General features: G+C 43.7%; 1 protein-coding gene across 8 annotated transcripts in view; it reads right to left on the reverse strand.

Annotated features, from left to right (window-relative positions):
• Positions 1 to 19,430, reverse strand: part of PPFIA1 (PTPRF interacting protein alpha 1) — a 110,062-nt gene extending 90,632 nt beyond the window's left edge. For all 8 annotated transcript variants that reach the window (XM_029059609.2, XM_029059610.2, XM_029059611.2 and 5 more), the window contains exons 1-2: positions 19,330 to 19,430; positions 14,931 to 15,197 (exon numbers count right to left, since the gene is read on the reverse strand). In XM_029059609.2, coding sequence (XP_028915442.1) covers positions 14,931 to 15,197 — 267 coding nt within the window. In that variant the 5' untranslated portion in view covers positions 19,330 to 19,430. The remainder of the gene's footprint in view (positions 1 to 14,930; positions 15,198 to 19,329) is intronic.
• Between the last annotated feature and the right edge of the window lie 1,096 nt (positions 19,431 to 20,526).

Genomic DNA, 20,526 nt, shown 5'->3' on the forward strand with positions numbered 1-20,526 from the left:
TTTTTTAAGGATAGAGAAGAGGGAGCAAACTATGACAGTTTAACCAGAGAATTCAGCTTGTGGGCGGCACTATTACCTGTCTCTCTAGTATTGCAGGCACAATTGTTAATTGTTTTAGTCATCATTTGCAAGTTCCCTGTAGACACAAAGCAAAACTGCACTCAGTCTTTCATCTCAGAATGCTGAAAACTCACTGAATAAAATGACTACATCACTGTGGTCACCCCAACACTCACTGGTCCCAATAGAAGGCAGTTCATGACAACTTCCACCAAACCACAGAAATACACATTTGAAATAAAACACTTTCTTTCTGTTTCTAAGCTTCTCCAACGAATGACTTTTCCTTTCACAGAACTACCACTCCTGCACCCAAGGCAATTTATCAGGGCCCCAACTCCATTTCAGTAAACAGCCCTCTGCGTGACCAGACACATACAAGTGATCCCACAACAGAAATCAGCCAGTGTGCAATCACCGGAAAAGTATCATCAATGTGCACTTTCACTCCTAGTGCCCCTCATCTCCCTCCCATCCCGCTCTTGTCCCTTCAATGGGAACACTAGAATCTGCCTCTCAGATGTTTGCAGTAGAGGAAATTACCCATTGAGATTTCCATATGGCTCTTGTAACCAAACCAGGCATGCTCAGTAGTCCTAGTTGTCAGTCATTCATATATAATGAGCACTTACAGGGGTGCAGAACACTGTACTTAGCACTTGTAAAGGTACCATATGACAATAAACAGACATACTCCCTGCCCACAACATGTTTACAAATCTAGAGGGATGGGCTTCGAGTAGAGTAGCAGTTTCTACATGGTAGTGGCAACTGGAAGTGGGAGTTTGGAGGGGGTCCACAAAGGGAGGGAGGGAGGCAGGCATAGCGTTAGAGGGCCGCCACGAGAAGGGTCCTGATGACCCACAGGGTTTCTGAGCCAGGCCAGACGATGGGTTCTCCCAGCAAAATGGCAAGGAGTGGAGCCGCCACCTTGACTCCACATCCGATCCTTGCTCCTTCCAGTTCCACAGGCAGGACACACACAGCCCAGGACCCTGGAGAGGAAAAGAAATGGGAGCGGAGGGCAAGTGGCTGCTGGTGACCAATGAGGGGCTTGTGTCTTTGGCCCAAGCGGGTGAAGGCGTTGCTTCGCACTGGCCAAAAGAATGTGGGTGGGGGCACTGGTCCCCAATGGCTAAAAATATTTCTCAAACAGTAATAATAATAATAAAGGTATTTGTTAAGTACTTACTATGTGCTGAGCACTGTTCTAAGCACTGGGGTAGATACAGGGTAATCAGATTGTCCCACGTGGGGCTCACATTTTTTAATCACCATTTTACAAATGAGGTAACTGAGGCCCAGAGAAGTTAAGTGACTTGCCCAAGGTCACACAGCAGACAAGTGGCGGAGTCAGGATTTGAATCCACGACCTCTGACTCCCAAGCCCGTGCTCTTTACTCAAGCCATGATGGCTTTCCAGGGTACTCTCTCTTTCACCAGAGCCGGGTTCCAGCCCGTTTCACATTACTTTCGGAACTGGCCAAGAACAGAAAATGTGCCCGGGTTTCAAATCAAGACTCATTCATTCCCCTTTACAGAGTCTAACCTCCCTACTAATCTATTGTAGCACAATTCCTTCACAGAGTCATTCAGGAATTATCCCTTTCCTCCTCAACTTAGCCTATGTCTGAAACTCATCTAACATGCACTTGTGTATGACCATTTATTATACGTACTATTATCTATATAGGCTCGTGTGTAAACCTTGTAAGGTTATCACCACAAGTTGTCTTCGCTGCACACTGAAAACAAAAGCAAGATCCCCGTTTTGTGTATTAAATCCTCTGTATCTACTGCATTTCCTGGCTCATAGCAGGAGCTTAATAAATCCTTCTAATTATGAAAGATGTTTATTAATATTCTGGGTTTAATAAACACGGGCATTTAAGAAACACATTAAACTTCGAGCCAATGTAAGGAAAATACACAACTTTGGCTGGGGCTTGAGTTAGGCATTTGTAATAGTTCACATTCTTAGCAATTGTTTATATATCAAGTGCATGTGGTTAAAGTTTAGATATAAAAAATGAATGCATTCTGCAGAGTGGGGGAAGAAAAGACAGGAACGCTTTATGGTTTGCATTCAACCTAACTTTCTAAATAAGGCACATACACGAGAAGCCAAAAGGCAGAGAATGCACAACCACCGTAAGGAATCAATAAGAAAACCATAAACACTGTCAATTTCCACATGCACAGTATAACTCAGAAGTCTATTTGCCAATAAGGAATTTGCAATAACATACCTATGGGATAAAAGATTCTTTCCTCAAGTACTAAGTTCTAAGCAGATAGGGAAAGAAAGAAACTTAACATTAGGGACCAAAAGAAAAAATAGAGCACTAAAAACAGTGACTTATTCATCTGTCTCAAGAAGCCATTATTGTTCACTGGAGCGCTTTCTAGATTAGAAGTCAGTCTCACCGTAACATATATTCAGACACACTAAAATATTATGTTGAGAAGAAAACTTTCCCTGATTCCTCAAAATTAAAAAGTAACTCTGAAACCAGCACTAAAGTTGCTGACAACTCTATAAGGACAACCTTTTGAATAAATTATCTACTTCAGGGTGGTGCATATTCTGGCATTTTTGATACACTAATTTTTCGGTACATCTTCAGTCAATGAAAAGGCTTCTGATCTGAAATAGTGTGGAATCACAAAGAGTGGCACAAAACATACTATATTCCACTCGGCTAATATTTCAAAGGTAAAAACACTTTTATTTTTGCTCCATCTCTAATTTTACTGGGCTTGTCAAAGATGAAAGGATGTGTGATACCTAAAAATGCAAAAATGCCTGTGCTTCCATACAATGAATTTTACTGACTTCAATACTAGAACGAGTATCACACATTCATTAGAAAAGGAAGATGAAAGGTTTCTTGATACCAGTAATTTCACTCACAGTGTGTAAGTGTAAATAAAAATACATCTGGGAAATGAAGGTCAAGTCTACAAAACAGCAGTTGAAACAAAAGAATATCTAGCCATTTTGGTACAATACATGTTTTCATAATCTGATTCTGAAATAACACAATGAAAGAATTAGTGGCCACTGTTCCCACAACCCAAATCTGCTCTCATTTAAACTCACCCACAAGATGATACAGATTTGGGATAGGAAGACATCATCATGAACATTTGCATGGCATCAGTTAAGACCTGATGCTGCTGTGCTTCCCAGCCTCTGCCTTACTTTATCTCAGTATACCCAGCCTCATGTCATGGGGTGTTGCATTTGTGCAAAACTACGTTAAGGAAAACCCGCACTGTAGTACGATGCCACTTGCAGTCATTCGTATTGATTGAGCACTTACTGTGTGCAGAGCACTGTACTAAGAGCTTGGGCAAGCACTATATATCATATACATTTCCTGCCCACAATAAACTTATAGTCTAGAAGGAGCACAAACCTTCAGACACCAGGTACTGCATGGACATCAACAGGCCCACTGTATCTGATGAACATTCCCTAATAATCCACAAGCCATATCAGATGAACATTCCCTAATAATCCACCAGCATTCAAGGCAAAGTGTGTAGGGAAAACAAACTATTATGGCAGAATAGGGCATATTTTGTGTTTCTGCAAACTTCAGAATGCTATGACACAAAAAAATTCTAAGTGGCAGAGATGTAAAAAGCATTCTGCTATTGGTGAACGAGTTAAGAATTTGCACTGAAAAATGTTAGACACGATATCTACTCTGAACCACCTACCCGCTAACCCACTGAGTCAATGGTTACTAGGATGCAATTTTCCCACCAGAACACAATTACTGTCAGAGGGCATATATTTACACTGGACTAGCTGTCGCCGGCTCCAATGGTCAAAATCTGTTCCCACCCTCCGTCACGCCCACTGCCAGAAGCCCACTGGATACTAGGGGTGGAGGCCAGAGCATTACTGAGAAGAAAGTGTTGTAAGAAAAATACTCTAGAGAAGAGATCCTGATAGTTTTTTTCATTGCCTAGCCTTGCCCTCATCTCACTGCATTTCTGGGTGGTCTCAGGCCCCTCCCTGGAGTCAGGAGAGCTGGTAGTGAGGAAACACAGAGCTGCCAGTATCCCTGGGCAGAAGCTAACCATATGGACTCGGGTTAATTAAGAGATTCAGATTCAATCTCAGGAAAAAAAACAAAAAAACCCCACCACTTTACCGCACTAGGTCAAACTAATGATTTTCACCCTACCATGCTGAACTGCAACAAAAGGTCCTAGGATCCAATCCCCCTGACATTATCTGGTTAATGCCATTCATCAATAACCCCAAATTCACATATGGAAATCATGTAATTTTTTTACCTTTCCATTAGAACGTGTCCACCAGTAAAAATCATGGCTTCTGCCTTCAGTGGCCACATATTCAAACAGAAATTTGCTATGAAGAACCTAGTTTAAACCATTTTCCTGACCCAATTCAATTCCCATAAAATAGAAAAAAAGACTTACTCCCAAGTGTGCTGGAGCCCATTTTGGATTCATCTTCTACAGATCCCTAAAATATTGATCCACCTCAGGTAGTTCTGAAAGTTTTATTTGCATGACTCAATGCCTTCGGCAAGTTATTTCTTGAAATCAAAGCTGACATCACCACTGTTGGCAAAAGCTTACAAGAAAGGAATAAAGATAACCTGTTTTGAGAGCATATATGTTCTGAAAAGGGCGGTAAATTTCAAGGGCTAAATTATCCAGCTGAGTAACACTGTATGACATTTGTTTCCTCTCCATAAAGATTAGGATCGATGGAAAGAAAGGAGGGTATGAAACTCCAGTCCTAACTGCCTAACAAAGCGTTTGCTTAACTTTAACCTGGGGATGAGGGAGAGACAGAGCTAGTAGAGGCATTTTGTCCAGTCTCTAAATTACTAGGCATTTATCAACCAATATGATTCAATTAGTCCTTTATTATACTAAAATACAAGCCAATTATGTAGTCCATACCAAAATGAAAGAAAACTCACTTTGAAATGGAAATGCCACAAAGCTCAGTGACAGAACACAAAAGTGGACAAACTGATGAATAACAACCTGATTGCTTTTATGTGTACTCATTTGCTGTTAACTTCTGGGAATGATACAAATATACCCAAAACCTATTCACAAAACATTCAAAGAAGGGATGTTTTTGTTACAATCATCTCTAAATCTCACACTAAAAAATTCACCAAGAAATCCTGCTTAAGGTATATTCATAAAAATGGTGAAGATAGGAGACTTTTTGAGATCCTAATCCTGCATCAGGTAAACTGGGTGGGTTAAGACTGTTCCTCATATCAGCCTTTTCACCCAAGCATATGGATAGCAAAGCCAAGCAAGCACTAGATAGGACCCGACCCTACAAGCAAGATTACATTCAAATTTAAAAGCCACTAGTCAGGGCATAAACTTAGTACACATCTGGGGGAAAACAGACTTCAGAGCATTTCCAAACCTATTAACTAAAAATAGCAGATTCAAGCTAGTAAGTATTCTACAAAACTAGATTAAAACACTCACTTTGCAAAGAAAACTCCTAATATAAGAAGGCTTATGCATATAGGTCACACAGTTGCCTGCATATTATTATGGTATAATAATAATGGCATTTAAGTGCTTACTATGTGCCGAGCACCATTCTACGCACTGGGATAGATGCAAGGTTATCAAGCTGTTCCATGTGGGGCTTATAGTCTTAATCCCTGTTTTACAGATGAGGTGACTGAGGCACGGAGAAGTTAAGCGATTTACCCAAAGTCACCTAGCTGACAAGTGACGGAGCCGGACCTGGAACCCATGACCTCTGACTCCCAAACCCATGCTCTTTGCACTGAGCCACGCTGCTTCTTGGTAAGCATTACTAAGCGTCAAGTACTTTTCCAAAAGTTAGAGTAGATATAAATCAATGACTGCCTGTCTTTCAGGGGGCTCAGAGTCTAAGTAAACGGCCTGGGGTGGAAACGGGCACTGAATCGCGATTTTACAGATGAAGAAACGGACCCAGAGAAGGTAAGTGACTTGCCCAAAGTCACTCTGCACGCAACTGTCAGAGCCAGGGTTAGAACCCAGGTCCTCTAACTACTAGGCCTATGCCCTTGCCATAGGCCACACTGCTCCATACTGAAACACACAAAGTTGTTTTAAACATTTTTCAAAAGAAAGGTAATATATGGATAAGAAAGGAATGCCCACATGTAAAAAAAAATAAAAAAAAGAAAATCAAGGTTTTTTTCAGTTCTTACTATCTAGCATTGCAAGCCTACTATCTGGATCGCTATTGACTTCATCACCCTGGCTACAGAGAAGCTGGCAGTATGCCACCCTCATCATGGACTGCTTGGCACATTGGCAGGGCACGTGGCAGGATCCTGCTATGGGCAGATACAGAGGTCTCCTTCACAGTGGCCACCAACACGATCCAGCAGTTGAGCTATTTGTGCGGCTGTGAGGTAGCCTCTTTTCCCCAAGCCCCAGTCAGTAGTATTTATGGGATGCCTACTGGGTTCAGAGCACTGTACTAAAAGTTTATAGAATTAAATGCCATGATTCCTGCCAAAGAGGCTTTCAATCTAGCAGGGGAGGCAAGCTCTAAAATAAAAGGTTGTAAGACGGAGAAAAAAGCGGAGTATGTACATGAGTTATTGCTTAAGCGATGGGGGACGAAATGTACATGTGTATTACACGATGAGAAGCGATAAGGCCTAAGGGATAGATAATGGACCTGGAAGTCACAAGGAACTGGGTTCGTTCATTCATTCAATTGAATTTACTGAGCGCTTACTCTGTGCAGAGCACCGCACTAAATGCGAGGGAAAATACGATACAACAATAAACAGCGACATTCCCTGCCCACAATGAGCTCACAGTCTACAGTAGGGGAGACAAACATCAATACAAATAAATAAAATTACATATATGTACATCAGTGCTTTAGGGCTTGAGGGGGAAAGAACAAAGGGAGCAAGTCAGGGCAACAAAGAAGGGAGTGGGGGATGAAGAAAAGTGGGACACAGTCTGGGAAGGCTTCTTGGAGATGTGATTTCAGTAAGGCTTTGAAGCAGGGGGAGAGTGGTTGTCGGATTAAAGGAGGGAGGTCGTTCCAGGCCAGAAGCAGAAACTGGGCTAAGGGTCGGCGGGTTCTAATTCCAGTTCCGCCACTTGACCGCTGTATGACATTGGGCAAGTCACTTCACTGCTCTGTGCCTCAGTCACTTCATCTGTAAAAAGGTGATTAGGACTATAAACCCTACGTGGGACAGGGACTGTGTCCACTGATTAATTTTTATCCACCCCAGCACTTAATACACTGCCTGATACATAATAAGCACTTAAATGCCATTAAAAAAAATGGCTGAGAGCACTTGAGTGTGTGGGTGGTGTGAAAGTATCGAAGTGGCAGTTGGAGGGATGAGAAATTAAACAGAAACGGTCTCCTGGACGAGATGTGGTCTCAGCAGTCGTCGAAGATGGGGGACAGCTGTTGACTGTTGGATATGAAGGAGATGGTTCCAGGCAGAGGGGGAGACTAGCTGAATGAGACAGTCAGGTAGGACAGCAGAGGAAGCTCCGACTCCTTTTTCTGGGTGCCCAGAGAGAGTCACGCCTCAGCCGCTCCTGCCATCTCCAGCTCTGCCACTTGTCAGCTGTGTGACTTTGGGCAAGTCACTTAACTTCTCGGTGCCTCAGTTACCTCATCTGTAAAATGGGGATTAAGACTGTGAGCCCCATGTGGGACAACCTGATTCCCGTGTCTACCCCAGCACTTAAAACAGTGCTCGGCACATAGTAAGCGCTTAACAAATACCAACATTTTTTTTTTTTAATCTCCAGGAGTGGCTGGTAAGTGGCAGGAGAGCTGAAGCTCCTCTGGCAGCGGGACCGTGAGTTTTCTAAGCCAGGAACAGAAGCGAGTTCCTCTTGCCAAACTTGGAAACTAGTCTCGCTCTCTTCCTGCCCAAATTCCTGGGAAAGTGTCTATGTTCTGCATTTGAAAGTCTTCAGAACATTTAATCACTTTAATGACAAAAACTCCGATAATTCAGCTAAATAATAATCACACCATGAGATTCATATTTTGGGCTAATATTTGTTTCTCATGACATTTTAATCCTACATAAAGAAACTCCTGTTCAGACTAAATATAACTGTGAAAATAAGAATTAGAATGTATTTCTGAAATGCTGAATATTTTCATATCAAATTAAGTGAATGCATCAATATGCCCCATTTCTAGAAAAGAACTAAATTAAAATGCATATATGTACATGAGCTTCTATTTATAAAGACTCCACCAATACTATTTCTTGAGCGTTTACTGTTGCAGAGCACTGTGCTAAGCACTTGGGAGAGTACAATGTAGCAGAGTTGGTAGATATGTTCCCCTGCCCTCAAGGAGCTTTCAAAAAAGGTAGCCACTATTCTCATATCAATCTGGATTATATATTAATATATGCAGTTTTCCTTAAATTACAGATATTCACCCACTGATGCCATTTTCAGGACACAGCCACATTACCGTCAGCTTTAATGAGCTCAATCAGCTCTTCTTCTCCTACCTTATATCACTGGTTTACTACTGCCTGGCCCACACATTTCACCCGTCTAACACCAATCTGTTCTCCATCGCCTAGCCCCTTCTTCACATTCTCCCACAGGCCTGTAATTTCTTCATATTGACAGACCACTCTCCCCATGTTCAAAGCCCTCCTAAAATTACATTTCATCTGAAAGGCCTTCCCTGAATTCTAATTTTCTCTACCTGCCCTCCCCTGTGTCACCGATGCACTCGGATCTCTACCCCTTAAGCACATGATATTCACGCTACCTGCAATTCCACAGCTCTTGGGTACACAACCTTACATTCTTGCCATTTCCCCTTTCTGTACTTTAATGTCTGTCCCCCCCCCTTCTAGATTTCTAAGTCCTTGGGGACAGGGAACACATCTACCAATTCTATTATACTGTACTCTGCCAAACCCTTAATACAGAGCTCTACATATAGTAAGCACTCAAATACCACTGATTGGCAAAAAAGTTTTTAAAAACACACATACACAAACCTCTATGACATGTACAGCAGAAATCAACCTCATTTCCTGCTAAAGTAGTGAAAAGTTTAGTTTCCATAATTGGTGAGCTTTCATATGACATTCATTGCCGCTATTTGGTACATACTGTGAATTTGTCCGCGTTATCCCAGTTTTATCCTCACTTTATATTAATGCTGTCTTCCCCTCTAGGCTGCAAGCATGTTGTGGGCAGGGACTGTTTTTTGCCAACTCTGTTGCACTGTACTCTCCCAGGCATTTAGTACAGTGCCCTGCACATAGTAAGCGACCGGTAAGTACCACTGATTGATTTATTACTAAAGATGCTAAAGCCACTATTCAGGTTCAAAGGCCCAACCACGAGAGCACTAGTAAACTTTCCAGAAAATTTCTAATCTGGTGTTTTGTCCAACAACAAACATGCATATTAGTGATACTCAAATCAAGTTAGTATTCAGTCTGTATAAATTTTAGCTAAGACAGGAGAAACCAAAAAGTGAAGACTCTCCAGTAAAACTAGAGAGTAAAATCCAAGTCCTGAATTTATTGTAGCAAAAAGGATGATTTTATCACTAATGAAGAGGTATTCTGCAAAACCTGGATAACCTATATAAATATTAGAAAATATTCTAAGTCACAGAATATAAAAGCCTTGTTCAAAAATAAAAAGAGCAAAAACAGGAAGAATGGATTTCTTATAAAATAATATTACTTTCACGAGTTGCCCTCAGATTTTTATGAAAAGTAGCATAAGAAAAATTTTTTTTTGAGTTTTTTCTCCATTCAAATTAGATAAAACTGATCTAATTTTGTCACTTCTGTACATTTACCCATATAAGCAATTCCAGTGTTTTAATACTTAAGTAAATTAAGAATGCATGCAAAACAAAGTTCTTACAAGACCTATGCCAGGAATAAGAAAGGAATTTTCTGGAAAGAGTTATCTCTGCCAATACCACTCTGACACTCAAAACAAAATGCTAATAATATAGAACTTTGGTAAAGTTCACAAATGAGAACCAACAATCGAGCAAAAATATTTAGATTTAGGCTTTCACATGAATTGGACCAAAGTCTGCCATTCTAAGGAAGTGTGATAAAATCATATCAATCCTCCAGAGCAATTTTTGGCCTTGTTCAATACACAACTCTACTTGAATTTAGTCCATGCAGTTCAAATAAACAACCAAAGCTGAGACTGAAGCGTTTCACATTCTTGCAAAACTAAAGTCTTCTGTATGAATGAGATTAAGCACTAAGATATATTTGCACTGTAACAGAAATACTGAGACCGGTCACCGTCATCATCAGTGGTATTGATTGAGCACTTACTGTGTGCAGAGCACTGTACTATAACTGCTTAGGAGAGTAACAGAGTTGGATTAATGTTCCCTGCTCACAATCAGTTTATAGTCTAGAGGGAAACTCCTGTCCCAGCAGGAATGTGAATCTTGTGGAGAATAAAATTTAACTTTAAAGTAAGAACAAGAAGATCCGGCCTGCTTACTCTGACCGAAAAAGTACAACTAATTTGACAGACTGGTAATGCCTCCCACTCCATTCCCAGCACAGACCTCATCTCCCTCTGCAGGAGCCAGGACAGCAAAAGCCAAATCAGTCCATCAATCAGTGGTATTTACTGAGTTCTTACTATGCGCAGAGTACTACACAAAGCACTTGAGAGACCATAATACATTAGAGTAGGTAGACACAATCCCTGCCCACAAGGACTTTACAGGAATTGCAAATCCACAGCAGCAAAAGGCATTACAAGTTCTGGGGTATGGTGGCGACCACTCAAGCCCCAAAGAGCCTCCTTCTACCTACCTGCCACTGCGGAAGTGCAGACCCCAACCCAGATGGGGGACTTTACACAGGATACTGTAACTTTTGGAAGCTGAGGACTGTATGTGGAGCTGAGGACACCATAAGAGTCTCCTCTGAAGACTGTGTACCCATCTGCACCTTTAGTAATAATTATCATGGTGTGTGTTAATCGCTTACTATATGGCATGTACATAAGCCCTGGGACAGATACAAGTTAATCAGGTTTGACACTGTCCCTGTCAGACAGGGGACTGATAGTTTAAGTAGGAGGGGGAACAGATATTAAATCCCCCTTTAGTTATCGATTCTTTTACACCTAGCTCTCATAATGCAGCCGTTTGCAATCTTCTGAAACCTCCCACTGTAGCACAAGCCCATTCTGATGCCTTACACATGTGCACAGGCAGTTTCTTCAATTATATGGCATGCTGAACAAAAATACGATCATGTTGCTGGAGAATGATTTCTAGCCAAAACGCATACTGAAACACACATTCTAGCAGAACTGAGTGTATTTTTACGAGCTGCCACAGCCTAACTTGCGGCCTATAATTCATTTCTCTTTTCTGTTTGTCTGGTCTCCCCCTACTAGATTGTGAGCCTCCTGTGAAAAAAGGATTGTTTCAATGGATCATTCTGTATTCACTCCAGGGTTCGGTGCTAGTTAATGCTTAATCAATAGCATTTATTGAGCACTTGTTTGCAGAACACTGTAATAGGCGATTGGGAAAGTACAACAGAATAGTGTTGGTAGACTTGTACCCACAAGGGGCTTACAGCCTGGGGGTGGGGAGGGTGGCACAGGCATTAAAATGTTACAGATACAAATTATTTAAATTTCATAACTAATTACAGTACTTTCTCTGCATACTTCAAATCCTCAGGCAATCAATTCCAACAGCTGAGTAAGCTGCTGGTCAAATACACTGAAACTCTTCAAGCAGCCAGACACCTGCTGTGAGTTACACAGATCAGAATCACCCCAATGTGTCAATTTCACAATATACTCAAGTGACCACATTTTGAGTTTGATGGGAACAGTCAACTAAAGGAGATAAATGAAAAGGAAATTGAGATTTGGGCAATCAAAAGTCTGTTTTTGAAAAGCAGCCCCTTCTTTCTTAGTCACTCTTTTCAGCATGATATATGCTATGTCTGTTTCAAGAAAGTTATCACCAACAGCAATAACTGCCCATCCCACAAAATACAGGGGGCATGTCAATACACTAATTTGAAAGAAATTCCACAGTAAATTTGGTGTCATCTGACAAGTAGACAATGAAGCATGAAATGTTCAGTTGTTCTCTAGTCCAAAACCATTTCCTTAAAACTTCTTTTTTTTTAAAATGCACTTTATATTCAGAAATGAAGCTTTGTATTTCCCCACAAAATGCTGGGCAAAGTTACAAATTTCAATCATATTTAATGAGCACTTACTGTGTGCAGAACACTGTACTAAGTGCTTGGGAGAGTACAATACAGCAGAGTTGATAGAGACATCCCCTGCCCAGGAGTAACACTCCCATTTTGCATAAGCTTTAGGTCCCAAGAACACAAACACTTTTAGGGTCCTGTAATACTCGTGCCATGAAAAGCTCCATGTATGTTTGCAATTCAGACAACATTTTTGGCAAGAGCTCAGGGAAGGTGAAGAAAGGAAATCATTCCTTTGACCTAGACTGTTAAGTCCTGGCAAGAGTCAGCAAAAAGCCACTTATCCCTACCAGCGCTTGTATTCCAATTCTCCTTTATTTTCAAAACAACTCTACCATTATCAACAATGCTTTTAGTCCCACTGTATGGAACCAGTGAGTAAATTACTATCTTGCTCCAAACATTTTATTAATACCAAAGAGAACTCCAATCCCTGGACCCCAATATAGGATATTTTCTATATAAAATGTACTTTGAACTATCGTTGTTCTTCTCTACAATAACACCTTATCATTTCTTCTCTACAATACCAGGAAAGATTATGGGTTACCTTTTTTCAATCATCGGAACACTAAAACCTGACAGTTTCAATACAACACAGCTCCGGGGCTTATATGAACAGTAAGCAGTCAATAAATACCACTGATTTATTGACAGATATGAAAATGGACCAAGTCTCAAAGAAATAATAGTGAATTTAAGGAAACAACCCTTAAGATATGCCCCACAGCATTGGCGTTTAACAATCATTATACTAAAATTACAGATGGCATTGCTAAAGCTGGTAACTAGGCAAGTGACAGATGAAATTAAAGGTCATTTGGAGAAGCTATATGACATTAAGAGAAGCATGGTGGGGCAAATAAAGCATTAAATTAGGTATCTCGGTGTGCTGCGTTCTATTCCAATCATTTCCATTCCCAACCTCACGCTCAACTGGCTGAGTGGGCAAGATCTTTAACCTTTCTTTGGCATTGTCCTCATTTTGTAAACTGGGGATGAAAGAGGGAAAGAATTATCCATATACACACACATAGAGATACAGTGAGTAAGAGATCCCAATTTCCCAAATTCCTATTGAAATTATAGGAGTGGTGCAGAGCAGATTCAACAATGGCCAAATGCTTGGCAAAGCGATTCTTCAATAGAATTAACTAAAGTAGCATCATTTTTAGGGTTAGTTTAATTCATTAAGTGTCCAGGCAAATATCAAATGAATATGAGATTTATGCTAGATTTGTACTTCCATTAGGAAACAAAATAAAGGTGCACATCCAGGATATGCATGATGGCCTCTCTCCATATCCGATTCACTCTTCTTCCACTTAGATAAAAGCGTGGAAATCTACCCCTCCTTACAAAATACAGTACTCTTTATTAACTCTATCATTTCTGAAAATAGAGGCTCTGAAATACTGGTCCTAAAAACAACTGAGAATCAGCTAGCTGAAAGAAAATACAAGACTACATTTGATTTTTCTATCATGGGGCCACCAAATTCAGGTGTCCTGTTTCCCGCAGAAGTCAAACCCAAAGGTTCCTAAAAGTTCAAAAGCATCGTAATGGCATGTCAATTCTTGTATAGTAAAAATATACCCTAGGACAGCCTTCAAACAGATGATTGTATATCTACCCCCCCAAGTTGATCAATCTGCCATTCTCAAGGTCAGTGTGATAATGCACTGGAGGCAGAAAGCATCAATAACCTGAACAAGTATTGTAACAGTGCTGTGGAGATTTTTTTTTCCATTTTAATTTAAATTCTTCATTTTCTTTGGCCTTAGCCAGATTTCTTCAGGCACTGGGCCAATAATCCATTCCAACTCACACAGCTATATGACGGCATTACTGTAATTTGCATTTTCCTTTGTTAGGAAAGAGAATCCTAGAGTTCTACAGGTATATTGCCACCGTCAAATACTGTGGGCAAAAGAGTTGATTTTCCAACAGGATGATGGTTCATTCACATTTTCACAGACTACATTCCCAAAGCATCCAGAACCAATCCAAAGGAATTTCATATAGTTTTCCAAAAAATCAATTTTATTACCAGAACGGAAGTTGGATTCAGGGAGAGGTGGCCAAGAGAGAACTTTGGGGGAAGTGAAGTGGGACAACTGGGAAGAGATGTAACTCTGAGGTCCAAGGATGAGGGAGGGGTGGAGGGCGAGGAGGAAGAGACTGGCCAAGAGGTGGTTCCTCTGCCACCATGCCTCTCCTCTTCACCGTTCCGATGTACTGAGGCCAGGGCAGCAGCAACCATTCTCGTTCCCCATTCATTCAATCATATTTATTAAGCGCTTACTGTGTGCAAAGCACTGTACTAATTGCTTGGGAAAGTACGATGCAATAAGAAACAGTGACAATCCCTGCCCACAACGAGTTCACAGTCTAGGCTTTCGCCTACCATTTGCAACGCTGCTGGCCCCACCATGGTAGGTAGGGTCTTATTTATTGAAATAATAATAATAATTTTTATTTGGTTTTATTTAAAGACTCCTTACTCAGTTCATGCCCAACAAGAACATCTAATGGACTAACTTGAAAATGACACTCAAGTCAAAGCACCCATACCTGTGGAAGGGCGGTATTAAGCTGTCTCTGCAAGGAATCTCTTTCGTGGCCAACTTCGTGTAGTTTTCCCTGGGTCAACGCCAATGTTTCTTGAGTCTCTCTTAGGGTATCTAGAAGACGATCTCTTTCTTCCAACATGGAGACCATTAACTGTTCGAAATGTGAGTCCGCATCTGGCTGTAAAGGGGAACCCGAACCATGGCCTCCTCCACTTCCTCCTGAAGGAATTTCTGCCTCGCTGATGGTTGGCATCACCTCGCACATCATCTTGAAATAAAAATTCAGTTTACAATTATTCCTTGCAATAAGAGTTTCTTCAACTCGGAAAAAAGTGGGCCACTTCTACGTTTAATGAGCTACAAGCAATAGGGAGCAAAGAAACACGTGCCATCATGTCATCACCCCTATTAGTTACATTAGGATATGCTGCATAGAGCTACTATCCAAAGATAAAGTAACTTGAGAAATGATAAAGCGATCTCAGGCTTCAGCAGCAAACACTGGAATAACATTATAGTTGACTAGGAGAACTACTACATAGTGTTTTTTCTGACAATACGGAACTCAGATTACTAGCCTGGATTTTTTTCCTTGGGGAGCGGGGGTTTGTTTGCCTCAATTTCTTTAAAAAGATGTTAATAAGTAACCTCCTTTTTAATCATCTCTGGTTTAAAAGACATCAAACCACAGTTCTTATTTTGAAACCTGACAGTCGGAGGATGCACCTCCAAAAACACAATGCTGGAACGTGTACAGTCACAAGCTAGAAAGGACTCAGAGATCCCTTGGCGACTATGTAAAGCACCTAGATTATATCACAGGTGGGAGGACTTAACCACCGGAGTTCCAAGATGCATAAATTTGCTGCAAATTATTTCGGCAGCGGAAAGGCGCAGACGATCCCACCATCCGAAGCGGGACTTGGAGCTAAGTGTGAGACTGAAGCAGTTGTGGGACTTCTCAACTAACGACGGGGTAAGGGGGAGAAGGAAGGCAAGGGACAAGCTCCAAAGAGGCTTCATTGCCAGGATCTCGCCTTGCATCGCCGTCGCTGCAGATACCCTGATTCCAAGATGCAAGGGATAGAGCAAGAGGGGAGAGTGTGAACCTGAAGGAAAATAATCAACAAAAACTGGGAACATTTTCCCTCCCATGTGAAGCCTAACTGCGCTGAAAGCCATGTACAGCCCAAACCAAGTTGGAAATAGAAGGCGTGGCTCAGTGGATAGAGCCCGGGCTTGGGAGTCAGAGGTCTTGGGTTCAAATCCTGGCTCTGCCACTTGTCAGCTGTGTGACTGTGGGCAAGTCACTTAACTTCTCTATGCCTCAGTTACCTCATCTGTAAAATGGGGATGAAGACTGTGAGCCTCACGTAGGACAACCTACGAACCTACAACTCTACAACCTAGAGAAGCAGCGTGACTCACTGGAAAGAGCACGGGTTGTGGAGTCAGAGGTCATGGGTTCGAACCCCAGCTCTGCCACTTGCCAGCTGTGTGACTTTGGGCAAGTCACTTAACTTCTCAGTGCCTCAGTTCCCTCATCTGTAAAATGGGGATTAAGACTGTGAGCCCCATGTGGGACAACCTGATTCCCCTGTGTCTACCCCAGCGCTTAGAACAGTGCTCGGCACATAGTAAGCGCTTAACAAATACCAACATTATTATTATTATTATTACAACCTGATTACCCTGTATCTACCCAGCAGCTTAGAAAAGTGCTCTACACATGGTAAGTGCTTAACAAATACCAACATTATTACAAGGCAACTTGGGGCCTCTCTTCCAGCTCCGCCACTTGTCTGCTGTGTGTCCTTGGGCAAGTCGCTTCACTTCTCCTGGACCTCACTTACCTCACCTGGAAAACGGGGATGAGGCCGTGAGCCCCTGGGGGACGGGGTCGGGTCCGATCCGCTTTGCTTGGCTCCACCCCAGTGCTTAGGAGAGTGGCCGGCGCCTCGTAAGGGCTTAACCGATACTACGATCAATGCGTGGCTCAGTGGAAAGAGGCTGGGCTTGGGAGTCAGAGGTCATGGGTTCGAATCCCGACTCGGCCACTTGTCAGCTGTGTGACTGAGGGCAAGTCACTTAACGGCTCTGGGCCTCAGTTACCTCATCAGTAAAATGGGGATGAAGACTGTGAGCCTCACGTGGGACAACCTGATGACCCTGTATCTACCCCAGTGCTTGGAACAGTACTCTGCACATAGTAAGCGCTTAACAAATACCAACATTATTATTATTATTTAAATGGATCCCCGTTACCGAAATAGCTCCCCTTCCCCCGGCCAGAATCGAGGTGGCTGAAAATTCTGGCCGAATCCGAAAGGCCACCGTCCACCCAAGGACGTTTGGGATGCCACCGGGGGAGGAGGGGTCTCAAGAAGTGGGATGGTGGGGAGGGGATTCTGTCCATTCCAAGCGCTGGGCAGAGCGCTCTGCAGCTAGCAGGCGCTCAGTCGATACGCCTGAAGGAATGGATGGGGGTGGCGAGGGGGAGGTGGTCACGGTAACCATTCCTTCAGTCCTATGAAGCGTGGCTCAGTGGAAAGAGGCCGGGCTGGGGAGTCAGAGGTGGTGGGTTCGAATCCCAACTCTGCCACTTGTCCGCTGTGTGACCGTGGGCAAGTCCCTTCACTTCTCTGGGCCTCAGTTCCCACATCTGGAAAATGGGGATGAAAACGGTGAGCCTCACGTGGGACAACCTGATCACCTCGGATCCCCCAGCGCTTAGACTGGTGCTTTGCACATAGTAAGCGCAGCGTGGCTCAGTGGAAAGAGCCCGGGCTGGGGAGTCAGAGGTCACGGGTTCGCATTCCGACTCTGCCCCTTGTCAGCTGTGTGACTGTGGGCAAGTCACTTCACTTCTCTGTGCCTCGGTGACCTCATCTGGAAAATGGGGATTAACTGTGAGCCTCACGTGGGACAACCTGATGACCCTGTATCTCCCCCAGCGCTTAGAACTGTGTTCTGCACATAGTAAACGCTTCATAAATACCAACATTATTAACCCTGTGTCTGCCCCAGCGCTTAGAATAGTGCTCGGCACATAGTAAGCGCTTAACAAATACCAACATTATTAACCCTGTGTCTACCCTAGTGCTTAGAACAGTGCTCTGCACATAGTCAGCGCTTAATAAATACCATTATCAACGCTGTGTCTCCCCCAGCGCTTAGAACAGTGCTCTGCACATAGCGCTTAATAAATACCAACATTAACCCTGTGTTCATTCATTCATTCATTCAATAGTATTTATTGAGCGCTTACTATGTGCAGAGCACTGTACTAAGCGCTTGGGATGAACAAGTCGGCAACAGATAGAGACAGTCCCTGCCGTTTGACGGGCTTACGGTCTAATCGGGGGAGACGGACAGACAAGAACAATGGCACTAAACAGCGTCAAGGGGACTCCCCCAGCGCTTAGAACTGTGTTCTGCACATAGTAAACGCTTCATAAATACCAACATTATTAACCCTGTGTCTCCCCCAAAGCTTAGAACAGTGCTCTGCACATAGTCAGCGCTTAATAAACACCATTATTAACGCTGTGTCTCCCCCAGGGCTTAGAACAGTGCTCTGCACATAGTCAGCGCTTAACAAATACCAACATTATTAACCCTGTGTCTCCCGCAGCGCTTAGAACAGTGCTCTGCACATAGTCAGCGCTTAATAAATACCAACCTTATTAACCCTGTGTCTGCCCCAGCGCTTAGAACAGTGCTCTGCACATAGTCAGCGCTTAATAAATACCAACCTTATTAACCCTGTGTCTGCCCCAGTGCTTAGAACAGTGCTCTGCACATAGCGCTTAATAAATACCAACCTTATTAACCCTGTGTCTGCCCCAGCGCTTAGAACAGTGCTCTGCACATAGTCAGCGCTTAATAAATACCAACCTTATTAACCCTGTGTCTGCCCCAGCGCTTAGAACAGTGCTCTGCACATAGCGCTTAATAAATACCAACATTAACCCTGTGTCTATCCCAGAACTTAGCACAGCGCTCTGCACATAGCGCTTCAAAAATACCACCATTATGAACCCTGTGTCTGCCCCAGCGCTTACAACAGTGTTCTGCACATCGTCAGCGCTTCACAAGTACCAACGTTATTCTTAACACACACCACCCTTATTTTTACCTCCCGGCTCGACCCAGCCGGCTCCCCTCGGTAACCTTCCGCCTTTTCCCGGCGGCGCCTTGTGCCTGAGGAGGCTCCCGGGGGCGGAGGGGGGGGGGGGGAAGGACCAGCCCAGGCTCCGGTCAGCCCCGCTCCAATCCCCCCCCCCCCCCCCCGTGAGCCGGGATGGTCCGCCCGGGGCGCAGGGGTCCGTTCCAAGCGCTGGGCACGGCGGTCTGGCGCAGAGGGAGCGCTCCCTCGACGGGACTGAACGGTCGCTTACCTTGCTCAATGAAGCCGGGGGGGAGGGAAAAAAAGTATCTCGAGGCGCCCCCCTTTCCGACCGGCGCCTCCTTCCCTCCCCGGGTCCGAGGGCCCCGAGGCCGCCCCGCCGCCGCACAGGAGCCCAGCGGCGGCAGCAGGAGGAGGAGGAGCGGACCGCGCCGCGCGTCACCCGCGTCGACGTGCTACGTCACCACGCCGACGTCCCACCCCCCCCCGCCACCGAGGGAGGGTCCGCGCGCCGGGGGTGACGTCAGCGCGCTGAGGAGCCGGGGGCCGCCCCCTCCCCCTCTGCACTGGGCCCTTTTGCTTATATTATTTATTACCCTATTTATTTAGTTAATGAGAATCCCCTCGATTCTAGTTCTCTTCATCATGTTGTTTCTGCTCCGCCGTCTGGCTCCCCGCATTAGACTGTGAGCCCGTCGTTGGGCAGGGATGGTCGCGCTCTCGGTTACCCGATTGTCCATTCCTAGCCCCTGGCACAGTGGCCTGCACCTAGTAAACACTCAATAAATACTATTGAATGAATACATTATTATTACCCCATTTATTTGGTTAATTAGGGCTACATCTCCTCGATTCTATTTATCTCCATCATGTTGTTTTTGCTCTGTTTTGCCGTCTGGCTCCCCGCATTAGACTGTGAGCCCGTCGTTGGGCAGGGATGGTCGCTCTCTCGGTTACCCGATTGTCCATTCCTAGCCCCTGGCACAGTGGCCTGCACCTAGTAAACACTCAATAAATACTATTGAATGAATACATTATTTATTACCCCATTTATTTGGTTAATTAGGACTACATCTCCTCGATTCTATTTATCTTCATCATGTTGTTTCTGCTGTCTTGCTGTGCCGTCTGTCTCCCCCCATTAGACTGTGAGCCCGTCGTTGGGCAGGAATGGTCTCTCTCTGTTGCCGAATTGTCCATTCCTAGCGTTTGTACAGTGGCCTGCACATAGTAAACACTCAATAAATACTATTGAATGAATACATTATTTATTACCCATTTGGTTAATGAGGAGGTGTACATCCCCTCGATTCTAGTTCTCTTCATCATGTTGTTTCTGCTCTGTTTTGCTTTGCCGTCTGGCTCCCCACATTAGACGGTGAGCCCGTCGTTGGGCAGGGATGGTCGCTCTCTGTTGCCCGACTGTCCATTCCTAGCCCTTGGCACAGTGGCCTGCACATAGTAAACA

The sequence above is a fragment of the Ornithorhynchus anatinus genome, chromosome 3 (genome assembly GCF_004115215.2).
Source record: "Ornithorhynchus anatinus isolate Pmale09 chromosome 3, mOrnAna1.pri.v4, whole genome shotgun sequence".
NCBI lineage: Eukaryota > Metazoa > Chordata > Mammalia > Monotremata > Ornithorhynchidae > Ornithorhynchus > Ornithorhynchus anatinus.